At 51.0% G+C, this 21,988-nt stretch overlaps 1 protein-coding gene across 8 annotated transcripts in view; it reads right to left on the reverse strand.

The window, feature by feature from the left end:
- Positions 1–4,437: 4,437 nt before the first annotated feature.
- Positions 4,438–21,988, reverse strand: part of KIAA0513 (KIAA0513 ortholog) — a 74,557-nt gene continuing 57,006 nt past the window's right edge. For 6 of the 8 annotated variants that reach the window (XM_060185081.1, XM_060185078.1, XM_007531590.3 and 3 more), the window contains 9 exons: positions 20,976–21,046; positions 19,541–19,748; positions 18,719–18,759; positions 18,159–18,237; positions 15,108–15,185; positions 14,064–14,093; positions 11,248–11,328; positions 10,174–10,268; positions 4,438–9,334 (listed from right to left, as the gene is read on the reverse strand). In XM_060185081.1, coding sequence (XP_060041064.1) covers positions 9,285–9,334; positions 10,174–10,268; positions 11,248–11,328; positions 14,064–14,093; positions 15,108–15,185; positions 18,159–18,237; positions 18,719–18,759; positions 19,541–19,748; positions 20,976–21,046 — 733 coding nt within the window. In that variant the 3' untranslated portion in view covers positions 4,438–9,284. Of the gene's footprint in view, positions 9,335–10,173; positions 10,269–11,247; positions 11,329–14,063; positions 14,094–15,107; positions 15,186–18,154; positions 18,238–18,718; positions 18,760–19,540; positions 19,749–20,975; positions 21,047–21,988 lie in introns of those variants that run through there. The other 2 variants (XM_007531596.3, XM_060185082.1) reach the window with 2 other exon arrangements.

A 21,988-nucleotide genomic window follows, 5' to 3' on the forward strand; every position in this document is an offset into this window, starting at 1 on the left:
GTCTGCTGACGTGTCTCCTCCATCATGGCCCGGATCCAGGCGTCACCTCATGTTAACACCAGGGGCAGGGGCAGCCCCCTACTAAATTCTGTGGGTAGCACTGGCCAGGTCTGGGGAGTCTGCTCCTAGCTTGTCCCCTTGCCTGGCAGTGTGGAGACCTCCCCATCTCTGTCTCCCCCCGTCCCTACATGCCATGCTCTCTGTGTGCATGTTTATGTTCAAGTCCCCCTACACCCCCTTTTTTTACTCCATTATCATTTGAGTGAACATCATGACAATGAGTTTCCCATTTGTAAGGATATAGTCATAGGTAGCACCCCCCACACACACACATACCCTGTGGCCTCCCTCAAATAAACCACAACTACTTGCAAATGAGGCTGCATTCTGAGGTCCTGAGAGTCAGGACTTCAGCTTGAACTTCGGAGTGAGGGTGGGATGGGGCATGATCCACCCCATAACACAGGGATGTGATGTCATAATGTGCAGAACTAACCTTGGGTCTGACATCAAGGAAGATGGAAGGTGATGACGGTGGAGGAAGGGGTGGATACCATGACTTACTCCTTTGCAAAGTGGGGGACACAAAGCCTGGCCTCAGAGGCACTCAGGATCAATGCCCTCACCACAAGCAGTTTTACATCCTAAACCCAGCTCCAGGGCACCTCCACAGGAAAGCCCACCCTAATGCCACTTGAGAGGATACTCCAAAATTCACCAGAACATTCCATATTTCCTAAGAATAGATTAAAGAACATGTCATAGATGGTATTATATGTCATATATGCTATTACATATATATATATTTTTCTTTTTCTTTTGCCTCCAGGGTTATTGCTGGGGCTCGGTGCCTGCACTACAAATCCACTACTCCTGGAGGACATTTTTTCCCTTTTGTTGCCCTTGTTTATTGTTGTTGTTATTATTATTATTGCTTTTGTTGTTGGATAGGACAGAGAGAAATGGAGAAAGTAGGGGAAGACAGAGAGGGAGAGATAGACACCTGCAGACCTGCTTCACTGCTTGTGAAGCAACCCCCCTGCAGGTGGGGAGCCAGGGGCTCAAGCCAGGATCCTTATGCCGGTCCTTGTGCTTTGTATGGCGCCATGTGTGCTTAGCCCGTTGCACCACTGCCCAGTCCCCTGAGCTCACTTTTTAAATGTAGCCAGGATACTGAACCCTGGGCCCATGCTTGTGCAATAACACTATGGAGTGGTCTCCCAGGCCAACTTCTTTTCCTCCTCCTTTTTTTTTTTTAATTTATCTTAGAAAGATAGGAATATATGAGTAGTCCAGATGGCACAGTGCATAAAGCATTGGATTCTCAGGAGATTCAGGAGATCCTAAATTCAATACCCGGCAGCACATGTACCAAAGTGATCTCTGGTTCTTTCTCTCCTATCTTACTCATTAATAAATAAATGAAATATTTTCTTTTAAAGAAAGATAGGAAGAGATGAGAGGAAGGTGGGAGTTGAAGGGGGAGGACAGAGAGGGCAAAAAATGCCAAAGCACTGTTCCGCCATCCGTGAAGTTCGCATGGTGATAGCCGTGGTGCTCCCAGGTGGTACTAGGGTTTGAACCCAGAACCTTAGGCCTGGTAAGGCACATGATCTACCAGGGGAGCTATCTCTTAGTCTCCCTACTTTATTTCTTTTTACATATTTAGCTAATTATGAATAAGAAAGGATATGTATGAAAGGAAAAAGAAGACCAAGTCACTATGCTCTGACATAGGCAGTTTTGGAGATTAAACCTGTGGTCTCTGGGCTCTTGGGCATGTAAGCCCTGTGCTCTAATTCTGAGCTTTTAAAAATATTTATTAATGAGAGGGATAGAGAGAAAGAACCAGTCATCACTCTGGTATATGTGCTGCCAGGGAATGAACTCAGGACCTCATGCCTGAGAGTCTAGTACCTTAGCCACTGCGCCACCTCCTAGATCCTAATTCTGAACACTTTATTCCTTCCTTCCTTCCTTCCTTCCTTCCTTCCTTCCTTCCTTCCTTCCTTCCTTTCTCTCTCTCTCTCTCTCGCTCTCCCTTTTTTTCCCACCCAGAACACTGCTCAGCTCTGGCTTCTGGTGGCGCAGGGGATTGAATCTGGGACTTTGGAGCCTCAGGCATGACAGCCTGTTTCATAACCACTTTTATAGTGTGTGTATACACACACAGGCACACCTGCTATTAAGCACAGATATGACCCTAGTGCACTGACTGCTTCTGTAGAAAAATGAGCTTGTTCACTCACCTGTGGTCCTGGAGCATAGTAGGTGTTTGTTCAATGTAAACTGACTGTGGAAGGGTTCTTTCCTCTGGACCCTGTGAACCCAGGACCCACTGACCCTAAGTCCAGGCTAATTTCAACATTCGTCAGCCATTGGACTAGAACCTTCCTTATCACTATGCTCTGGCCTATCACTTGGAGAGGGGCCACACAGGTCAGAGCCTACCTTTCAGGGGTCCAGGAGATGGGGTAGGGTGGATAGATACAGAGGAGTGTGGCCTTTAGTGCCTGTTTCTGGGAGTTCTCCCTTCCTGTGTCTTGTATCTTCTCCCCATTGCCAAGGAGAAACCCCTGCTCCCCAGGGCAGTGTGTGCAGATTTCAAAATCAGGAGGAAGGAAAGCACCCATGGCCACTTCTGGGACACTGGAAAAGAACTTCCTATGTGAGACCCCTGTCCCAAGCATGGAAAGAGGGGAACTGCTTCTTTAGGGGATAGGAGCGTAGGGGACAGGAAACAAGGGAGAGCCTGGCGCACAGGTACCTGGGGGCCATAAGCCCAGATTTCAGAGGAAAAGCAGTACTCCAGCTTTTCTAGAAGTCTGGGGAAGGCTTTCAACCTCAGTATATTTTAAATATTGGTGCAGTTGAGGCCTTAGTGATGTTAGGGATAGAAAGGGCGACTGGGGAGGTAGTTCTGCTAATAGAAGAGCACAGGACTTGCATGTATGAGCTCCTAAGCCTGACAGAACTGTAGGTGCAGAGTAATGCTCTGCTTCCCTGGACCCTCTTCCTCTCCCTTGTTAATAAATAGCACACCCCTCCTCCCCAGGAATGCACAGAAAGAGTACAACTTACCACGAACCACCACTCAGCAGAGTGAATGTCAGACAGCTTTTGCATTCACTTTTGTGAATCTGAATATGTTTAAAGCTGAGCTCTATGACCTTAGGATCTGATCCTCCCAGAAAGCTGTGGTCCTTGTAGAAAGATGTCTGGTCCTCTTCTCTTCCTTTTTCCCTGCGGGGTGTCCTCCTGGGTTGATTCCCCACCAGCCATGAGGACAGCGCCGACAGTGCTAGCCGCGTGCAGGGCACAGCTGGGGGTACTGCATTTGGCCCTCAAGGAACCACTGGGAGAGCCCATGATCTCCTCCCCCTGATTCAGATGAAGAAACTGAGGCTCAAGGCAAGTAAGCTATTGGAGATGGGATCTGGGACTCCAGCCCATGCACTTTTGGATCTTTTCTACCTCTGGCGGTGCCACTGCCTTCTGTAGAGCTGCCTGAATTAGGTACAGCTCATCGTTCATGGGACCTTCTTGACTCCAGGGGAAAAATCCAGATATCACCAGTCTCCTTCCATGTGTGTTCTCTCTAGGTTCAGGGGAGAACTGGGGGCACGGAGATCAAGCCCCGCCTTCCCTCCCCCCACTCCAGCTATAGGGCGCATACCTCAGCCCATCTATCAGGCAGCTGGGGGAGGTGGGGGACCTGGCTGATTCTCCTCCTCCCCTGCACCCAAATTGATGGCTTTAGGTGCAAAGAACACCTCAGATTCACCTGTCTGACCTGTCTGGGTGGATAAGTCAGAGCTGTGGTTACTGCTTTCTTAGAACCAGCAAGAGAAAGTCCAAACATGGCACAAAACAGGACTGCTGGACCACGCTGAGGAGGGCTGAGAAAGGTCTCTGATTTGTGTTGCTAAGAGCTATTTTTTAAAAACATTTTTCCCTTTATTGGGGGATTAATGTTTTACAGTCACCAGTAAGTAACAATAGTTTTAATAGCTCAGAGCTATTAAGGGTGCCCCTTTGTCCCCAAGGTCAAGAAACAAGACAACTTCAGCTCAGAGGGAAAGCAGGCCTTAGGGTCCAAGTGGAAGGTTCCAGGTGTCCTGGAAGCGCAGGCTGAGATTGGGATCAGAGAAGGTCCTTTCTGTCCACTAAACACCCGCCCCCCCCCCCACACACACACCTGCCACTCCAGAGGGCTCTCCATCTACAGAGGAAGACTCCTCTTTCTGGTGTTTCTACAAGGCACACACACATCAAAGCCCAAAGGCTTTGTCTAAATAGGGACATCATCCATTAGACCCCAGAGGTGGGTGCTGGCAGGGTGGGAATGAGGTCTTTTGAAAAGTCACCTGCATCACAAAGAGTGCAAATTTTGTGAAAATCCCTGACAGAGATGTGAAAACAGTTAAAAAGATTGGCTTATTTTTAAAAGATAATTTATTTCACTTGCCACCTCCTGACAATGCAAGTTGCAATATATAGACATCTCTCTCTCTCTCTCCCCCCCCCCCCGTTTTTTTTTCCCCCATGGGCAAACAGCTTTGATCTCAGCACTGTGCTAGCTCTTTAGCCTCCAGACACTCTCAACCTTAAAATAGAGTTTGCAGAACATCCCTGCTGGGGACACAAGATTACATAACTGGAATGCAGGAGAGACCAGTGGTCCTGGGCACCATGCAGTGCCACCTGGGGTGAGGTGTAGAAGCAACTGAAGGCAAGTCTGGGGCTGAGACAAAGGGCAGAGAGAGAGGAGGTACATGCATCAGCCGCACTGAGAACCCTGACAGGAGCCACGATTGATGACAAGGTGGCAGACAGAGCATGTTCCAGCAGGTTTACATGTTTTACAGGGCTGTACGCCTGTGGTTACGATTTCTGGCCTTTCTGGCTGTTCCAAGAGTTCACAGGGAGTGACAGCCCTAGGCCTCTTCCTCAGTCATACGATAGCTCACCTGAAATGATCTATATCCCCAAAGGCCAGCCCCCCCACCACCTCCTCCCCCAATGGCCTGCCTGCTTTCTGTGCTTCACTGCTGTTCCCTTGTTCTCTCATGAGCTTGTGGGCAAGGCCACAGGGGTACAACCAACCACAAATTCCAGGGTGACCACTGATGACTGGATTTACATATGAGAGTTCTTTTTGCCAGGAAGGTGCCTCCCCATACCGCCCCAGGTGGTGGCCCTGGGCTGACTCTGCCAGTCTGTGGGTGAAGTCAGCATCAATTCCCCCCCCCCCAACCCACATACACACATAGATGTCTCAAGGAGGTGCACATAGGTGACAGGGAGACAGTGACCCAAGCCCCATCCCATCCCACTCTCCAATGAATAAGTGTCCCCTTTCTGATCATAACCAAAAAACTGACAAGGGGACAGACTGCCCCTACTTATGTCCTGGGGTTATAGCGGGGGGGGGGGGGCACTATCTACACTCATGATATAATGAGTGTGGGAGCAGTGGCCAACACCAGGCTGAGCACAGGGCACAGCAGACTGGCTGCCAAAGTCCTATTCTGTCCTCCATGAGGGGTACAAGACACTCAGACCCAGGGCCAAGGGGGAGAGGGATAAAGGAAAGGATGAGAGCCTGAGTGACCAGCCACATATCAGAGTCTCAGCGCTAAGCATATTTACCAACATGACAATCTGGAAACATTTCACCCCAAGTTCCCCTACCATCAGACATTCCTGCTTCCAGTCACATGGTGACAAAGATGCTCTGAGACATCTGGTGTGAGCACAGTGCACATTAGCCAGGCTGGGACTTCCAGCCACACAGCTGCCCCAGCCCCAAGCTCTTTGCCTGGACTGTGTGCTTGTTTTGAGGACACTGAGAAGGAACATGGGCTGTGCAGGAAACTGAGAGGCTGAGGTTCAGGGTATGAGGAGAAGCCTGGAGTCTTGGGGCTACAGGGAGTCCAGCAAGAAGCTTTGTCCAATGGTAGAAAAATGAAAAGACCAGCCTAAGGTCAATCCAGAAGAGTGGCAAGGGGAGGCTTCTCTCTGCTGTGCAGGGCTGAACCCCTTCCCACATCCTGTCTGCCATCCCAGGTACCCCCAGTCTGAGCAGACCACCTGGCTGTTCAAGGTGAAGGTGGTTGAACAATAGATAGAGCCCATGGAACCATATCGTCTGCTTGGATCCTCCCTGGTTCAAAGCAACCACTTGGCTGCTGGGACTCCAAAAGGCTCAGGCCTGGAGTGCACAGCCGCTTCTGGTCACCCAGCTTCAGGGAAGCCTCTTACAAACAAACCCCTCTATGGTGTGACCCTCTGCTTTTCACAGCAGGGTCTGGGACAGGAGCTCCAGGTGACAGATGAACTACTCAAGTAGCCCACGGAAAGCTAACCTCAGGCACAGACCTTTCTCCCTAACTATGAACATCTGCGGGGCCTGCAGAAGGTCCTGTCCCCACTGGGCCTCCCCGACAAAGGACACAGGTCTCCTGGAAATGAGAGGAGATGGGTGCCAGGGTCCAGACAGCAACCTCCCCCCAGTCTCTATGCTATCCTGACTCCAATGCTGTTTGCTGCCTCATCTGAGCAGAAAGACTTAATTTGAATACAGAATTCAGGGACTTATTTGTCATTTCAGAACATAGCCAGTTTTTTCTTTTTCTTTCTTTTTTTTTTTCTCCTTTTGGCAACAGGGAAATTAACATCTGCTCCAAGTCACTCTGTTTCACTGGACAAATATCTGAGAACTTGAGCATCTGCCTCTGGCTACATATGCATAGTAGATGCAATCTGAATGTTAACAGGCTCGCCTCATACCTCAGCCACTCTACTCCAGTCAGAACAAAGGCAGACACATGCAGGCCACATTGCCACATCTCCTGACAGCATGAACTGGGGTCTCTGCTGCCTGGGACTCATGGTGGGCAGGGGGTGGGAGTGGGATGGGCAACAGCAGCAGAAACCTGAGATGACAACAGTGCTGACAATGGGTCTTTGAAGCCTACAGTCTAGATTCACAGACCAGACGTTCAACATGCCTATGTACCTGTATGTCCATCAGCAGGGGCCAACCCTTTGCCTGCCCAGGCCCAGAGAGAGAGGAGAGAGAGATGTCATGGGGAGACAGTGGGGAAAGATGTCTCTTCTGGGGCTAACAGGTCTCCTCTGGGAGACACTAGTGACAAGTTCAGCAAAAGGCAGTTCCAACAGGAGACAGAAAGCTGCCTCTGTGATGCCCTGCAGGGACCCTTCTGCTCCGTTAATCTTGTGGCTTGAGTAACAGGCAGGACTTTTAGGGGCTCATGGACTTTTGGGAGCTGGATCTATACTATGAGGAAGAAGCCACAGCTCCCCGTGCTGCCATCTTCAATTGACATTTCCCAGGGCCAGAAAGAAAAAGCAGCTTGGAGGTCATCTCTGAAGTTAAAGTGCTTGCAAGAGCTCACAGGAGCCAAAGCTGTCATCAGCCCTGCCCTGGGGACAGTGTCAGCTGCTCTCAGCATCTTCAGAGAGTCTTGGGGTCCCCTTCTCATCCTCCCAAGAATCAGACCACCTAGTCTATCAAGGGTAAGTCTCTAGGGCAGCATGAAGTCTACTAAGGAGCAACTATCAGAGTTCATGATGACACACACACACACACACACAGCTGAGCTGAGGTCTGAGGAGGGGTGCACCATCTGCACAAACTTCAGAGGAGTCTCTGCCCCCACCATAAGTCTGGGGCTAGCTCCCTGGATGGCACTCAGCAAAGTCCTGTCCTGGGGTAAGGGGCAGGGGGCCCTGTAGTCAATGTGAATGGTGCCAGCATGCAAGAAGTGAACCAAATCACTGCACAGCTTCAGTGTTTTGAGGATGCCACTGGAAGTACACTGTGCCGGTAGAAAGGTGAGTTGGACTGCAGAGGGCCCACTTTCCAGTTTTTCTGGGGGGGGGGGGTAATAGGGGACATTTTCCTAGGGATGTGCCCTGACCTTGCCATGTTCTACGTGGCCTCTGTTGTGACCACCCAGCTGTGTGGTCCACGATACAACCACCGCAGGCCTCCTCTGGAACACCACACAAAGGGTGACTATGGCACTGGCCAGGGAGGGGAAGGAAGGGAGGAAGAAAGGGCAAGGGGAGACCCGAGGGGTCAATATCAAGGTCAGTGGGAAGAAGACCGAGGGCGCAGGGTTGACAGGAACAATTCATAGTAACTGGGGGCTGGGGGAGTAGTATGCTAGAGGCTGCCTTCAGACCCCAGTCACCCAGAACTGACCCAGGGATGAGAGCCACCTCCTCAGGTCCCAGTTGGAGAGGGCCATCAGCAGAGTCTCAAGGAAAGATGTCAGAGCACCCTCCCTGGGCTGCAGGGCCCAGTGCTCGAATCTGGAGAGACAGAAGTCTCTGTCTGCATCCTGCAACTCTCAGCACAGGTTTCTCTGTCCTTCCCAGAATCAAGAGCAGCACTGTCCACTTGTACGGGGGCTGCAGATTGCAGTTACTGAAGCAACTTCTCTTTTCTGTGTTCCCTCATGGCACAGACAGATGGCATGGGTGGACAGCCCGGCGTGACTCCCTATGAGCGAGCCACAGGACTTTTTGTGCTTTGGTGTCAAGTGGCCAGCCAGCTGAGCCAGCCTGTGCAGAGGCCTCAGTGCTGAAGAGGCTCTAGTGAAGTGCTCCAACCCTGCGGTATCTCGGGGCCGCATGCCTGACTGTGAGCAGGCCTCGATGGCCTGCATAGTCTGTCCTCTTTGCAGGCCTTATTCCCTCCCCAAAGCACATGGTATCTCGCTTCCACCAGGGTCCTGGAACTCCAGGTTTCTGTCCCACAGAGGGAGAAGCCAGGAAAGAGCCTGCAGCATTCATGTCTCAGCCTAGAGAGGGCTCAACACTCCCTACACGATCCTGCTGGAGTATGAACATCCCATGCTTGGAGGGGACCTCCTCACGGTCACCCACACCTGCCTGGGTCACAGCTGCCTTTCCGCCATGTGTGCACTCCACCCCTCTCCAGCAGGAGACCCAGAGAGGACACTGGTCTGCACCACCAGGCCTTGGCTCTCACCTTCCTCAGCCCCATGTCACAAGCAGCACAGTCACCTCTGTTTCGGCCATGTAGTCGCAAGGACACTCTGGTACGTCATTGGAGGCGCAGACACAGGCGTGGGGGAGGTGGGGGGTGGGGTGGGCAGCTGCAGTCTTCTAACCGCTAGTTGAAGGGCAGTGTGGAGTGGCTCTGGGTGTTGCCGAGGTCATGCAGGGTCATTGGGTGGGGTGACGGCCAGTGGCAGGCCCTGCCAGAGGTGCTTGGGCAACCTCCGTGGCTACTCGGTGGCCATCTGTTCGATGTGGTCACTCAGCAGCTTGCATTGCTCTGGAAGAGAAAGCAGAGTCACTTCCTGCTCTTTTTAGAGGCAATGGCAAGTCAGGCCTCTACCAGGAGCAATGTGGGGACCCTAGCATATGGTGTCCTGGGAACCCAGTAACATGTTCTGTAGAAATGGATCCCTGAGGGAATAGGGCCCCGGAAAGCCCTTAGCAGCACTGTTCAGGCAGATGAAATGTTATAGGAGGCAGGTTGGGGTCCAGGAGGTTAGATAGGGCCACATGGAAGGCAAGTGACAGTGTGCTTGCCTTGGCTGCTAGTGTGGCACAGACAACAGATGGTCCAGTCACCTCTAACACCCCCTGCTTCCCAAGGCCACAGAGGCTACTCTTCTGTGGTCCCTTTAATTTGGTGCAGGATGAAGATTTCTTTTTTTTTCCTTTTTAATAATTTAATTATGTTATGTAGCACCAGGAATTGAACCAAGGGCCTCAAATAAGCATGGCAATGCTGAATGGCCTGCCTGGTGTAATTTTCTATCCTTTATTTCTTTCATTCTTTTTTTTTTTTTTGAGAGAGAGAGAGAGAAACAGAGAGAGGAGAGATGCCACCACACTGCTCCACCATGCGTGGCCTCACAATATAAGTCCATGCCACTGGGTGAGCTGTCTCCCAGGCCCCAAGAATTTTGACATTTAGACGACACTATTTATCTCTGTAAGCACAGTTAGCAGCCCCCAGCCTCCTCAGATGCTCTGCCCAGCAGAAGTGGTTTCCATCTATCCCACTGGACAGTTTGTCCGCCCAGTTCTACTGACCATGGGGCCCACCCGTCTAGTGGAAGTGGCAGAGAGGGGTGGACTTCTGAGCACCTGGTCCCCTCATACCCTCATCCAGGTTTCCGATCACAGCCTGCTTCTTCAGAAAGTCCTTGCACAGCTTCCTGCTTAGCCCGAACGCCAGCATGTTGTGTGTGAAGGTGCTGCAGGAGAAACATGTCATCTGGAGCAATTCTCCACCCCCCCCTCCACTTGATTCACACCCACACTGTCCAGGAGACTAAAGTAGGGACCTAGCCCCCTTTTCTCCTGTAGGGTTATTGGTGAAGCTCTGGGCCTGCATGGCCTCATGGCTCCTGGTGACTATTTCCCCCCTTTATCCACCATTCATCCCCAGCCACAGATTTTTTTTTAATTATTTATTTATTTTCACTTTTGTTGCCCTTGTTGTTTCATTGTTGTTATTGATGTCGTCGACAGAAATGGAGAGAGGAGGGGAAGACAGAGAGAGGGGAGAGAAAGATAGACACCTGCAGACCTGCTTCACCACCTGTGAAGCAAACCCCATATAGGTGGGGAGCAGGGGGCTTGAACTGGGATTCTTACGCCGGTCCTTGTGCTTTGCACCACATGCGCTTAACCTGCTGCGCTACTGCCGGACTCCCAGTCACAGATTTTTTGATACCACATGCCTCTAGGGTGGCAGGGGATTAATTAGGAGCCAGAATTGAGGCTCAGTATAATTGATCACATGCTTTGGGGCCATTTCTAAGATGAAGTCTCCCTCCCCCCCCCACCTCCAACCAGAGCACTTCTCAGCTCTGGCTTATGCTGGGAATAAAACTCAAGACCTTGGAGCACCAGGCATGAAAGTCTTTTGTATAAACATCATGCTATCTCTCCAGCCCTTAAGCGCAGTTGTATATACATGAGCCCCAGGGTAGCAGGGGAAGGTGCACTAGGCCCTTCCTACAAGGGAGAGGCATGGCCTGCCCCTCAGAGACTCAGCTTTCTTCTGTCTGGCGCCTTCCCTGCTGTCCTGCCCCCTTACTTGTTCTCCCTACTTCCCATCTTTCTCTCCCTCCTCCCTGTTCTGTTCTCATTGTCTCCAAGTCTCCATCCTGCTAGCTCTTCCCCATCCTGGCCCCCATCTCCTGTCCCTGCCCCAGCTCCTGCTCTCACCCCAGCTGGCCAAAGGTGATGTTCTCGTTGAAGCGCAGGCTGTCGTTGCGCTCCTCCTGGGTCATGTGGCACCACTTTTCCCTGCAAGCAGAGGAAGTGGGGGTCTCAGAGGGTCCCTTGCTCGGACCACAGCACTGGCAGCCCCCAGGGGGACCCCAGCATGGAGGGGAGCTGGGGCTGTGCTTTTTCACAGCCCTGATGTGAGCAGATATGTGTCAGCTTCCCTGAGATGCAGAGATCCAAGGGAATATGCTCCGACAAACAGGAGGCACCCAGGCCTCATCAAAGACTCCAGGCCAGGGGGTGCAGGCGCCTCCATTTCCCAGCTGGAGAGAGTACAGAGAGGAAGGGCACCCAAAATCCAGGGGGGGAGGCCCTCTGAGGGGGCCATGGCTCTGACTTCCGTTGCTTTAGGGGTCCTCCCCCCAGTGCTGATGGGCCTGGGGAGTTGGGAGTTGGAAGTGTTCTGCGCACCATACCATCCTGGTGAGAGGAGTCTTGGCTCTGCTTTGGGCCCATGGACGAGACCAAGTGTCTCCCATAAACCCAGGTGTCTCCCTTAGGCACAAGTACTCCAACACAGGGGAAGCACTGTGGCCTATGCAGGACCCACCAGGGGCCAGAGTGAAGGACAAATGTCTGTCCTCCAGGAAGAGACAGCAAAGGGTATGGGGTCAGGGCAGGCAGCTGTTCCGATCCAGACTGACCCATGCTTGCAAGGAGGCCGTCTCCACCGCAAGCCACTTTCAGGGCCCTGCCTCCCTCTGCCTTCTTTCTGCCCTGTCATCAGGGAGCTGGACATCAGCCTGCACCTCCCTGCCCCTGCTTGGGGGTCCTAGAACGCTGTGTCTGTCTGAGCAGAGAGCATGTGGAGAAGTTCTGTGGGACCTGCTTCCCCCCCGGAGCTAAACTCTATGCAATGAATCTGAAGAAAACCAGGTGAGGAGGAAAAGAAGAGTGGGAGAAGCTGAATGGAGAGAAACAGACCCAAAGCAACATCAGTTCTTGGTTCCCTGCCACTGTCTGACACAGGTCACTGGATACTGCAGCTCAGTAGGAGCTGCAGGCCTCAGGGGCCAGGCCCAAGCAGAAGAGTGTCTCTCTCAATCTCATACCAACCTGGACTCACACAGAGAGACCCAGAAAACACTCCCAGGCACTATGCGAAGCCCTCCCATCTTCTAATCGTCTCTCCCCTTGAAGGTCACCCCAGGATTATCCAGGCACCTAAAAATTCACACCACCACCAGGCCCACCATGTATAGGTGTGCAGGTTGAGTACTTCACAAACCTGGACTATGTAGGAATGGCCCCTAAATGGGGGGGTCATGCACACAGCAGACACCACCCATCCACCTTTCCTGACCCAGATGATGAGATGACTCTTTGTGCTGCAGCCAAGACTAGAATTGGGTGGTTTTAAACTGACCTGTGAGGAAGAAGGCCAAGGATTCAAGAAATCAGCAGTCTGGGTGAGGTTCACCCTTCCTGCAAATGGAGCTCAGTACTTAACACCCACCCTTGAGGGCTAGCACCAAGTGGGACTTCAGGTGTGACTGTAGTTGATGGAGAAGGGGAAGCATCTGACACAGAGAACTTCTGCCTCTGAGATCAGAGAGGATGGGAGCAGTGTGTCAGCAAAATTTACCCAAAAGGAGAAATCCTGCAGAAGGTCCTCCCACCCCAACCTGGATCAACATGTTGATGCAAACCTCTTCCAGTGAGGTTTGGGGTCCCTGCATGCTTGTGGGGCCCCAGGGAGGCAGGTGCATGTGAGAAATCTTGGGGGCCCAGAGGTGAACTGTCTTCAGCAGGGCTCAGCACCCAGGCACAGCAGGGCCATGCTGCTGCTAGTCTCTCGGGCCTGGGCTGCCAGGCTCAGAAGTCACATTCTGGAAGTCTGGCTAATCGCATTCTCGCTTGGAGAAACTGGGAACTGTGGGTGGAGGGCGGGGGGATGGTTCTCATTAAAAGGACATCCGTCAGGCTTTCTGCCCAGTCACTCTAAAGCTACAACAAGGTTACGTAAGAGACAATTTTCTCACAAAAGAATAAGCAAAAGATATCATGGGAAAATGGAGACATGTTTTGTGGAATCTCCACGGGGAAAATAGCACCATCTTTGGAAGGGTTATCTTGAAGAGGGGTGTCTTCAACTCTAAGAACACTTCACAGGAGCTTCACCGTTACAAGCTCACACATTGGAGTCAGAGCCCACTGCGGAATCACAAGAGGGCTCTTTCTAGAACTTTCTCCAGCCATTCTCCCTCACCCAATGCTATGTCACATAGAGAGCCACTATCCCTTCTCTGAACTCCTCAAAACTGTCATGAGGTCTGACAGACCCGCCCCAGGTGTGAGGCCAGACTCCTCTGAGTGTGAGGCTTCAGAGAAGCCATCCACACTCCACCCACTGCTCATGGGTTCAGATTAGAGGAAACCAGAGCAGCCCCTGGTGTGAAGCCCTGGGGAGGAAGCTGAGAGTGTCAGGGGAGTGAGCTCCCCTCCCTCCAATCCAGGCTGACTTCTGAACTTCAAGGCTCTCTCCTTCCTGAACCTGCAAGGGCTTTTTAGGGAGATCTTGAAGTGCTGCTTTGCATCCTGGCTATTTTGGGGTGCTCTGTCCTTGGCAAGCCCCTACCTGTCACCTGCATGTCTGTGCTGGCACTGGGCCAGCAGAAGCCAGGAATGCCCTTGTGTCTGTGAGCAGGCTAGGACCCCTGGAACATCTGGAGTACATTGTCCCCCCCCCCCACCCTGAGGCAACCCTGGAGGGGGTCCCTGCTCTGTAACATGAATGAGTCACGGACACACACCTCTTCTTCTCCTCCTCTCCAGCATCCCCTCTGGAGCGGCAGCAGAAACAGGTAAACAGAGGAACATGTCAAAGTCATGCAAGAAACATGGATGGAAAAAAGAGAGTAAGCGAAGGGGTCATCATAGGTAGGAGCGGGGACAAAGATGGGATGCAGGACAGCATCTACACCCCGGGGCCTGAGAGTAGGACAAGAGGACACCCTGGTACCCGGGCACCTGAGTTTCACCTGCACTCATTTCCTGGCAGAGCTCAGGGCTTTCTCAGGGTGGGGGGGGGGTGGCGGCTGTGGGAGCTGGTCTCAGTGCTTTTTCCATATCCAGAGCAGACACCATAGGGGCATGCAGGCCACCCCCCCACTTTACAGTGTTGGCCATCACCCTCTATAGAAAGCATCCACTTCAGAGTCGCCCACTGGGAACTGGAGCCTGACCTGGGTGGCAGGTATCTGCACAGTCTGCTGCCCGGGAGGCCAGGGGTATCTCCAGGGCTGGGAAGGAAGGGGTTCACTTAATTCACAAGAGGAGAGGCTAGGAGACTCAGAGACCTCCAAATCTCATGATGGAGTGGGGGGCTGCCCTGTGCAGTGAGCTCACCCCCAGTGGCCAGGCAGACTGGATCGGTAGTCCCCCACAGTGCCATGGCTGACCCCCATTGTGCTCATGCTCCATGGGTTGGCACAGAAGGGGACTTTTGCCCAGTACAGCCTCCTCGGAGAGCTGGGCACATCTGTCCCAGCGACAGACCTGAGGACCAGGTTGGGAACAGCAAGGGTGATTTCCCAGATGTTCATTCTCAGAAGCCAGCCCCCCATGCTCTGGAGCCCATGGGTGGGGTGTGCTGGAGAAAGGGCAGGCTAGGTCATGCCAGAGCCCAGGACAGAAAGCGCTCATGCAGTCTGGGTGATACCCTCCTCCCAGTCCCCAATGCAGGCAGCTGACATGGACGTGTGGACTCAGCCGTGCTTTTGCTTGCCTCTTCTAACCCAGAAGGCTAGCCTCCCTGGAGTCTTCCCCAGGCCCCAAGGCCCAGATGTGGCCCCTACCTGGTGGTGGGAGAGCGTTTTCTCCTCTCGCAGTGCACAGCATCGAAGAATGCCGCATTCCAGAACCTCAGCGTATGCCTGACAAATAGAGAGGGGTGAGTCCTTTTCCACAATGTGGAGGGCCCACTAGGAGAACAGGAGTGGGGTACCCACCACATCTGAGAAGCTGCTGTAAAGTCTCAGAGACCGGGAGGAAAACAAACAGTATGTGCTTGGACCCCGAATCCTGAGGGTGCTGTCAAGAAGCATCAAAGCTTCTTGACAGCACCCTCCCACCTCCCCAGGAGAGAAGGCTGAGGAGTGTTAAGAGTAACAGGGTGGGAGGCTGCGTGGTAGTTCATAGGGTTAAGCACACATAGTGTGAAGTGCAGGACTGGTACAAGGATCCTGGTTTGAACCCCTGGCTCCCTATCTATAGGGGGTTGCTTCACAAGCAGTAAAGCAAGTCTGCAGGAGTCTATCTTTCTCTCCCCCTGTTTTCCCCTCCTTTCTCTATTTCTCTCAGTCCTAACCAACAACAGCAACAGCAACAACAACAATGGGAAAAAATGGCCTCCAGGAACAGTGGATTTGTAGTGCATGCATCTAGATAACCCTAGAGGCAGAAAAAAAAAGAAAGAAAGAAAAAGAATAACAGGGTACAGGCACAGAGGTCAGAAAGGAGCCCACAAATCCAGCATTCTCAGGTCCCAGTGGAATCAGTCAGCATGTAGGCTCAGCACTCAATGCTTCCAGGCTTCAGGGAAAAAGAGATTCCAGGGAGATCTGCTTTTCTAGAACAGAGTCTAGTAACACAAAGTAGGAGCTCGCAGGGCAGAGACTGGGACAGGTGCTGGGAGGGCTTGCACATACACAGATGCACATGCGAGAAATGTCCTTCTTAAAGATCAGGGTTACTGGTAAATACTGGGCACAATCTGGCTAGTGTGTGTTTTTGCACAGACAATGTTGGGGTACTGCCTGAGCACACACATACTGTGTGGTCATTTCCACACAGCGGTAGCAAGGTCACTGCCTGTGAAAACTGTAGTAGTTATCCATTTTGTCCCCATTGACAAATGGGGAACAATTTGTCTCATCTTCTTAAGTTGCAGAGTAGTATTCCATTGACTATATATCCCTTATCTTCTTTATCCAGTCACCCGTCAATGGGCATTGAGGGTGTTTCTACTCCTTTACTATTGTGAAGAGTGCAGTTATAAACATCAGGGTGCATATGTCACTTTGAATAAGTGTGTTCATGTCCTTTAGACAGATGCCTGGGAGTGGCATTACTGACCTGAGGTGATTATGCTAAGTTAAATAAGTAATGAGGTGAAAAGCAACTACCAGACAGTTTTGCTCATATTGTAAACATAGAGAATGAAAGCCGAGTAGGAGCTGGGTAGTGGCACTCCCAGAAGAGTACATGTTATCATGTGTAACAACCTAGGTTCAAGCCCCTGGTCCCCAGCTACAGGATGGGGGAAGCTTCACAAGTGGTGGAGCAGTGCTGCAAGTGTCTCTCCTTCTGTCTCACTATCTATCTTTATTTCTATCTTTCACTTTATCAAAAAAACAGAAAGAAAAAAAGAAAAAATTGACATTGGGAGTGGTGGAGTTGTCATGTCAGCACTGAGACCCAGTGATAACCCTGCTGGATGAAGAAAGAAAGAAAGAAAGAAAGAAAGAAAGAGAGGAAGAAAGAAAGAATGAAAGAAAGAGAGAGAGAGAGAAAGAGGAAAGAAGAAAGGTAGGCAAGTAACCAAATTGTCTGAGTTTGTGAGAGCTATGGTGGTTATCAGAGGGGCAGGGGCACAGAATTTTGGTGGAGGGTAGTGTGGGATGATACCCCTGAAGTCTCTCTCTCTCTCTCTCTCTCTCTCTCTCTCTCTCCCACCAGGGTTATCTCTGGGGCTTGGTGTCTACAGGATAAATCCACAGCTCATGGATTTTTTTTTTTCCATTTTTTTCTCTCCCCCTTCTTTCTTTTTGTTTGATAGGAAAAAGAAAATTTGAGATGTGAAGGGAAGATGGGGTGGGGGGAGACACTTGCAGCACTGCTTTAATGCTCTTGAAGCTTCCACCTTAAGGTGGGACTGGGGACGTGCACCTAGGTCATTGTGCATGGTAACATGTGCAGTCAGGTACACCAGTGTCTGGCCCCTACCCCTGAAATCATATAATTTTGTAAACCATTGTTGAATTACTAATTAAAAACAAACAAACAAACAGAAAACTACAGTATTCACTTCCTGGTCTTTTACAGAAAACTTTGTGGAAGGACCATTTCCTAATGGTTCAGTGGGTAAAATCACATGTTGGCATGTGTGAGGCTCTGGGTTTAATCCTAGGTGTCACACAAAAATAAAGACATTGGGAATCAGGCAGTAGCATAACAGGTTAAGTGCAGGTGGTGCAAAGCACAAGGACCGGTGTTAGGATCCCGGTTCCAGCCCCTCAGCTCCCCACCTGTAGGGGAGTCGCTTCACAAGCAGTGAAGCAGGTCTGCAGGTGTCTGTCTTTCTCTCCCCCTCTCTGTCTTCCCCGCCTCTCTCCATTTCTCTCTGTCCTATCCAACAACAATGACATCAATAACAACAACAACAATAATAACTACAACAATAAAACAAGGGTAACAAAAGGGAATAAATAAACAAATAAACATTTTTTAAAAAGTCATCTTAAGAGAAAAGAAAAGAAATATATTACTCCTGGAATGTCATAGAGTGTAGTTACAAGCATCAGTGGCACAGCCTATTCAATAATGACATCTGTGATTACAGCCTTAGGGGCTGCTGTCACGTTTCCATCGCTAGCCCTGAGTCACCAAGAGCCTTGTGACCACATCACATCTGGTGTGCCCTTTTGCCAATGATCTCGCAGATGGACACCCGGGCTGCTTCCACCTTTGCACTACTGTGAACTGCTCTACACAACCCTGTGTGAGATCCCTATCACCCAGGTAGGAATTTCAGTTCCTCCACATCCTTGCCCATGTTGGCTGAAGGCCATCTCAACCTTCAAGCCTGACCTTGGTTTCTGACAGAGTCCCAGTGGCAAGTGACTTACCAGATGGGCTGCTGTTTCAGATGTGTGTACAGGTATATCTTCTCCCCCTTCCTTTCTTCCTCAGGGCTGTATACGGCCACTGCAGGAGGAGGATGGACACTAAGGGCAGGCTGGGTGCAAACACCACAACTGTCCTTGATGCCAAAAGCCAGAGATGCATGAACTTGGGAAAATGCAGTTGCTTTTCTATAGCCCAGAGCCACACTGACTATGAGGGCATCTTCTAAGGAGTCCCCCAGGATGGCTCCCCCTACACAGAACAATATTCCCCTAACTTCCGTGGAGAAAGAAGCTTAGTTCTTGCACCCTGTCCCTAAAGAGGTGGTTCCTCCTAACAGGTCATTACTAAGAAAATACAAATGGCAGCTGAGAGCAACCATCATCCAAGCTATGAGCTGTATAACGAGGCAGGGGGAGGCCCAGGACATATGGGGACTTGTTTGTTGGCTTTGCTAGTTACAGAGGGGGGTTAAGGCCCCTGAAGGTAGCTGCTTTATGGGGACCAGGGTACCCTGTTACATCACATTCTGCCAGACCCCAGGAGCAGGGGGGACACTCACCTGTCCTCTGGGGCTTCTCTTTGGGCTTGTTCTCATCCTCCCTGGGGCAGGGGTGGGGGTGGGAGAGAAAAACCACAGTAATGACAAATAAGCCAACCCAATGATCCTTGCACCAAAGACACTCTTTCCTTCTGCTTCAAAGGGGCATGTCCCACAGTCAGCTAACTACACACTGAGTGTGGCCACCTTTGAGGTGAGCTGCATGAGATAACCATGCCTTTTGTGTGACTCTGAATCTAGAAATACCTACAGCAGAAGAAGAATCAAGACACCTGGCTATCACTGGGCCATTGGTGGTGAGGTAGAATCCCGAGAGGGGTAGGGGCGGGGGTTAGCCTGGACACTTGAGGAGTCTGGGCTATCTCTTGGGATGCACCCCTTTTCCTGGTAGAGACCTTAAGTTTCCATACTCCTGTTCTAAAATGCCCAGACTCAGGAGAGCCATTTTCCACCAGAGACCAGCAGTCCTGGGAGACTGCAGCTTTCTCCAAGTTTCTTCCGCTTCCCTACACACTGACTCACCACAGAGTGGGAGGAAGAGGAGCTACTATTCCCTCCTGCCAAGTGACACTCCCCATATGTGCCTCACCACTCCCAGGAAACACACACCCCACAGGGATAGCCCACACGTGGGCAAGACGAGCTGTGTTGGAAGCCACAGGAGACTTGAGGGGGTGGAGCCCCCCACTGGGCCGGTAGCTCAGAATAGCAGTCTCAGGAGTGCCAGCCAGCATCCCAAAGCCACTACAGAGAGGACAAGCTATTCCATCCCTGACCAGGATCCCTGTGTCACTGCCCCAGGACCCACAAAGGTACACTCACTCATTTTTCCTGACTAAGGGTCCCTTCAGCTTGGTCTCTAGTCCCCCAAAGAAGCCCTTGACATTCTCTGTCTTGGCTGAGGTGTTCTTGAGCAGCCGCTCAGCGATGTCTTTCTTCTCGGCCAGCCAGCTGTTGGCCGACTTCAGGTAGGAGTCAATACTCCCTGCTGGCTTCTCCTTGGATTCTAAGGGAAGCAGCTGTGGTTTTCCTGGAGGCGGGGGGGGTGGGGGGGTGGGGGGGGTGGGGGGGTATGAGCATAGCATTTACATGGTACGAACATCAGAGGCTGATCCACTGCCCAGCAGTTAGAGTGCATGCCTTGCTAAATGTGAGGCTCTAGGTGTGAGCTCCACCACCACATGGGAGCATCATGGATGACAGCCGAACAGCTTGACTCACAGACAGATCTTGTCACCTCCTTCAGGAGTCTCCATGCCAGCCCTTTCTCTCCCGGTCTCAGCCTCCTTTGTCTTCTAAGTTGATTTTTTTTTCTTTTTAGTATTCTATTTATTTTAGTGAGAGTGGTATAGAGAGAGAGAAAGAAAGATAGACAGACTCCAGAGTACTGCTCAGCTCTGGCTTACAGTGGCGTTAGGGATTGAACTTGGGACCTCTGAGCCTCAGGCATGAAATCTTTTTGCATAACCAGTACGCTATCTCTTCATCCTTCCTTTGTCTTCTAGAAGCTTCATGATTTTGTTTGTGCTTGTGAAGAAACCCTACTCTGAAGCTGTGCCAATAGTCAAGGCCTGGAGGTGAGTGGTAGCACACCTGGTAGAGTTTATATATGTTACCATGTGCAAAGACCAGGGTTCAAGCCCCAGGTACCCCACCTGCAGGAGGAAAGATTCATGAGCAGTGGATTAGTAATGCAAGTGTCTTTCCCTCTCTCTGTCTCTACTCCTGTATCAAAAAAGAAAGGAAGGAATAAATAAATAAAGAAAGAAAGAAAGAAAGAAAGAAAGGAAGGAAAGAAGGAGAGAAAGGGGGCTAGGTAGTGGCACACTTGGTTGAGTGCACATGTTTCAATAAGCAAGGACCTAGGTTCAAGCCCCAGGTCCCCATTTACAGGGGGAAAGCTTTGTGTGTGGTGAAACATGGCTCTTTCCATCTCTATCTCCCCCTACTCTCTTGATTTCTGGCTGCCTCTATCCAATAAATAATGATAACTAAAAGTAGCTTCTTTGTTATGTAGTCATAATCCTTGTGACAAAAAAAAAAAAATACAGATTGAGGTTTCATTGTCATGTCATACATCTGACCTAGCTGGATTCAAGGAAGCTCCAGTATTGTGCTCTCTCTCTCTCTCTCTCTCTCTCTCTGTGTGTGTGTGTCCTGTCTGGAAAAAGTCTGCCTGGAGCAGTGAAGCCCTGGTGATGAAAGAGAGTCAAAGCCTGGGTTGCCCAGTCAGCCCTCTTCGTGGGCCCAGCCTCACCAATGTGGTAGTAAGTGAAACACATGGTCATGAGGTTCTTGGCCGGCCCGAAGTCATCCATCTGATGGCACCTGGAATGACAGGAGAGGTGGACTGGCTGAGGAGCCATGCTGCCCAGCTTTCTCTATGCAAGTTCATGAAACAAGACCAAAATGCTTCCCAGTCACGTCTGAGTGAGCATCTCCTATGTAGAAGCAACGCAGCCTAATGTTGGCCTGACTAGGGGGATTGCCCACAGGATCCAAGTCCATTCAGGGCAGGAAGGAATTCATGTCCATCTGCTTGGATTCCTTTCTCAGAGGTGGGTCAGCCACAGCCCAAGAGGCCCTGAGGCTGCACATAAGAATAGCACGAGGACTGGAGGTGGGGCCAGCAGCTCACATCTCAGGAAGTGGAAGTGACTTCCAAGGGACTATACAGTCTATGGTCCTTAGGCTTAAGCCCCATCAGAATCATCATGAAGAGGCACTGAGATGTGGACTGCTGAATCTACCCACAAGTCTCCAGTTGTGTGGGGCTAGGAGGGCCTGAGAATGTACATTTCTAACAAGCTTCCTTGTGAAGCTACTGTTGAGACTCATGGTCCCAGGATGGCATTTTTGACAATCACTGGGGACAGGGAAGCCTATTTCTGTGTCACTTGCTAGCAACCCAATATAAACATTGTATAAGAAGAGCTTCTGAGCATTGCAAAATGCCCTGTAGATGATAAAGCTTCATCTTACTATATTCTATCATTTTACTAAATTAATGGTTTTGGGGGGCACACACATGGTCGAGTGAAGTATCCCCTAGTTCGTTGCTATTCTGATGAAAAGAATTCCAAGGAAGACACGTCCAGGTGTATGGTTTCTGAACACTTTATTAAATAAGCAAAATAAAGCTAGGAAAAGGCTTGGGGGACAGGAATCCCAAGGGTCCTTGGGCCCAGAGACCCTGACTAAGCCCAAGGTCAAAATTACCAAGGTCAAAAGACATCCTCCTCGTTCATGATCTGTTCTGATATAACCCCC

This window comes from Erinaceus europaeus, chromosome 2 (genome assembly GCF_950295315.1).
Source record: "Erinaceus europaeus chromosome 2, mEriEur2.1, whole genome shotgun sequence".
Taxonomy (NCBI): Eukaryota; Metazoa; Chordata; class Mammalia; order Eulipotyphla; family Erinaceidae; genus Erinaceus; species Erinaceus europaeus.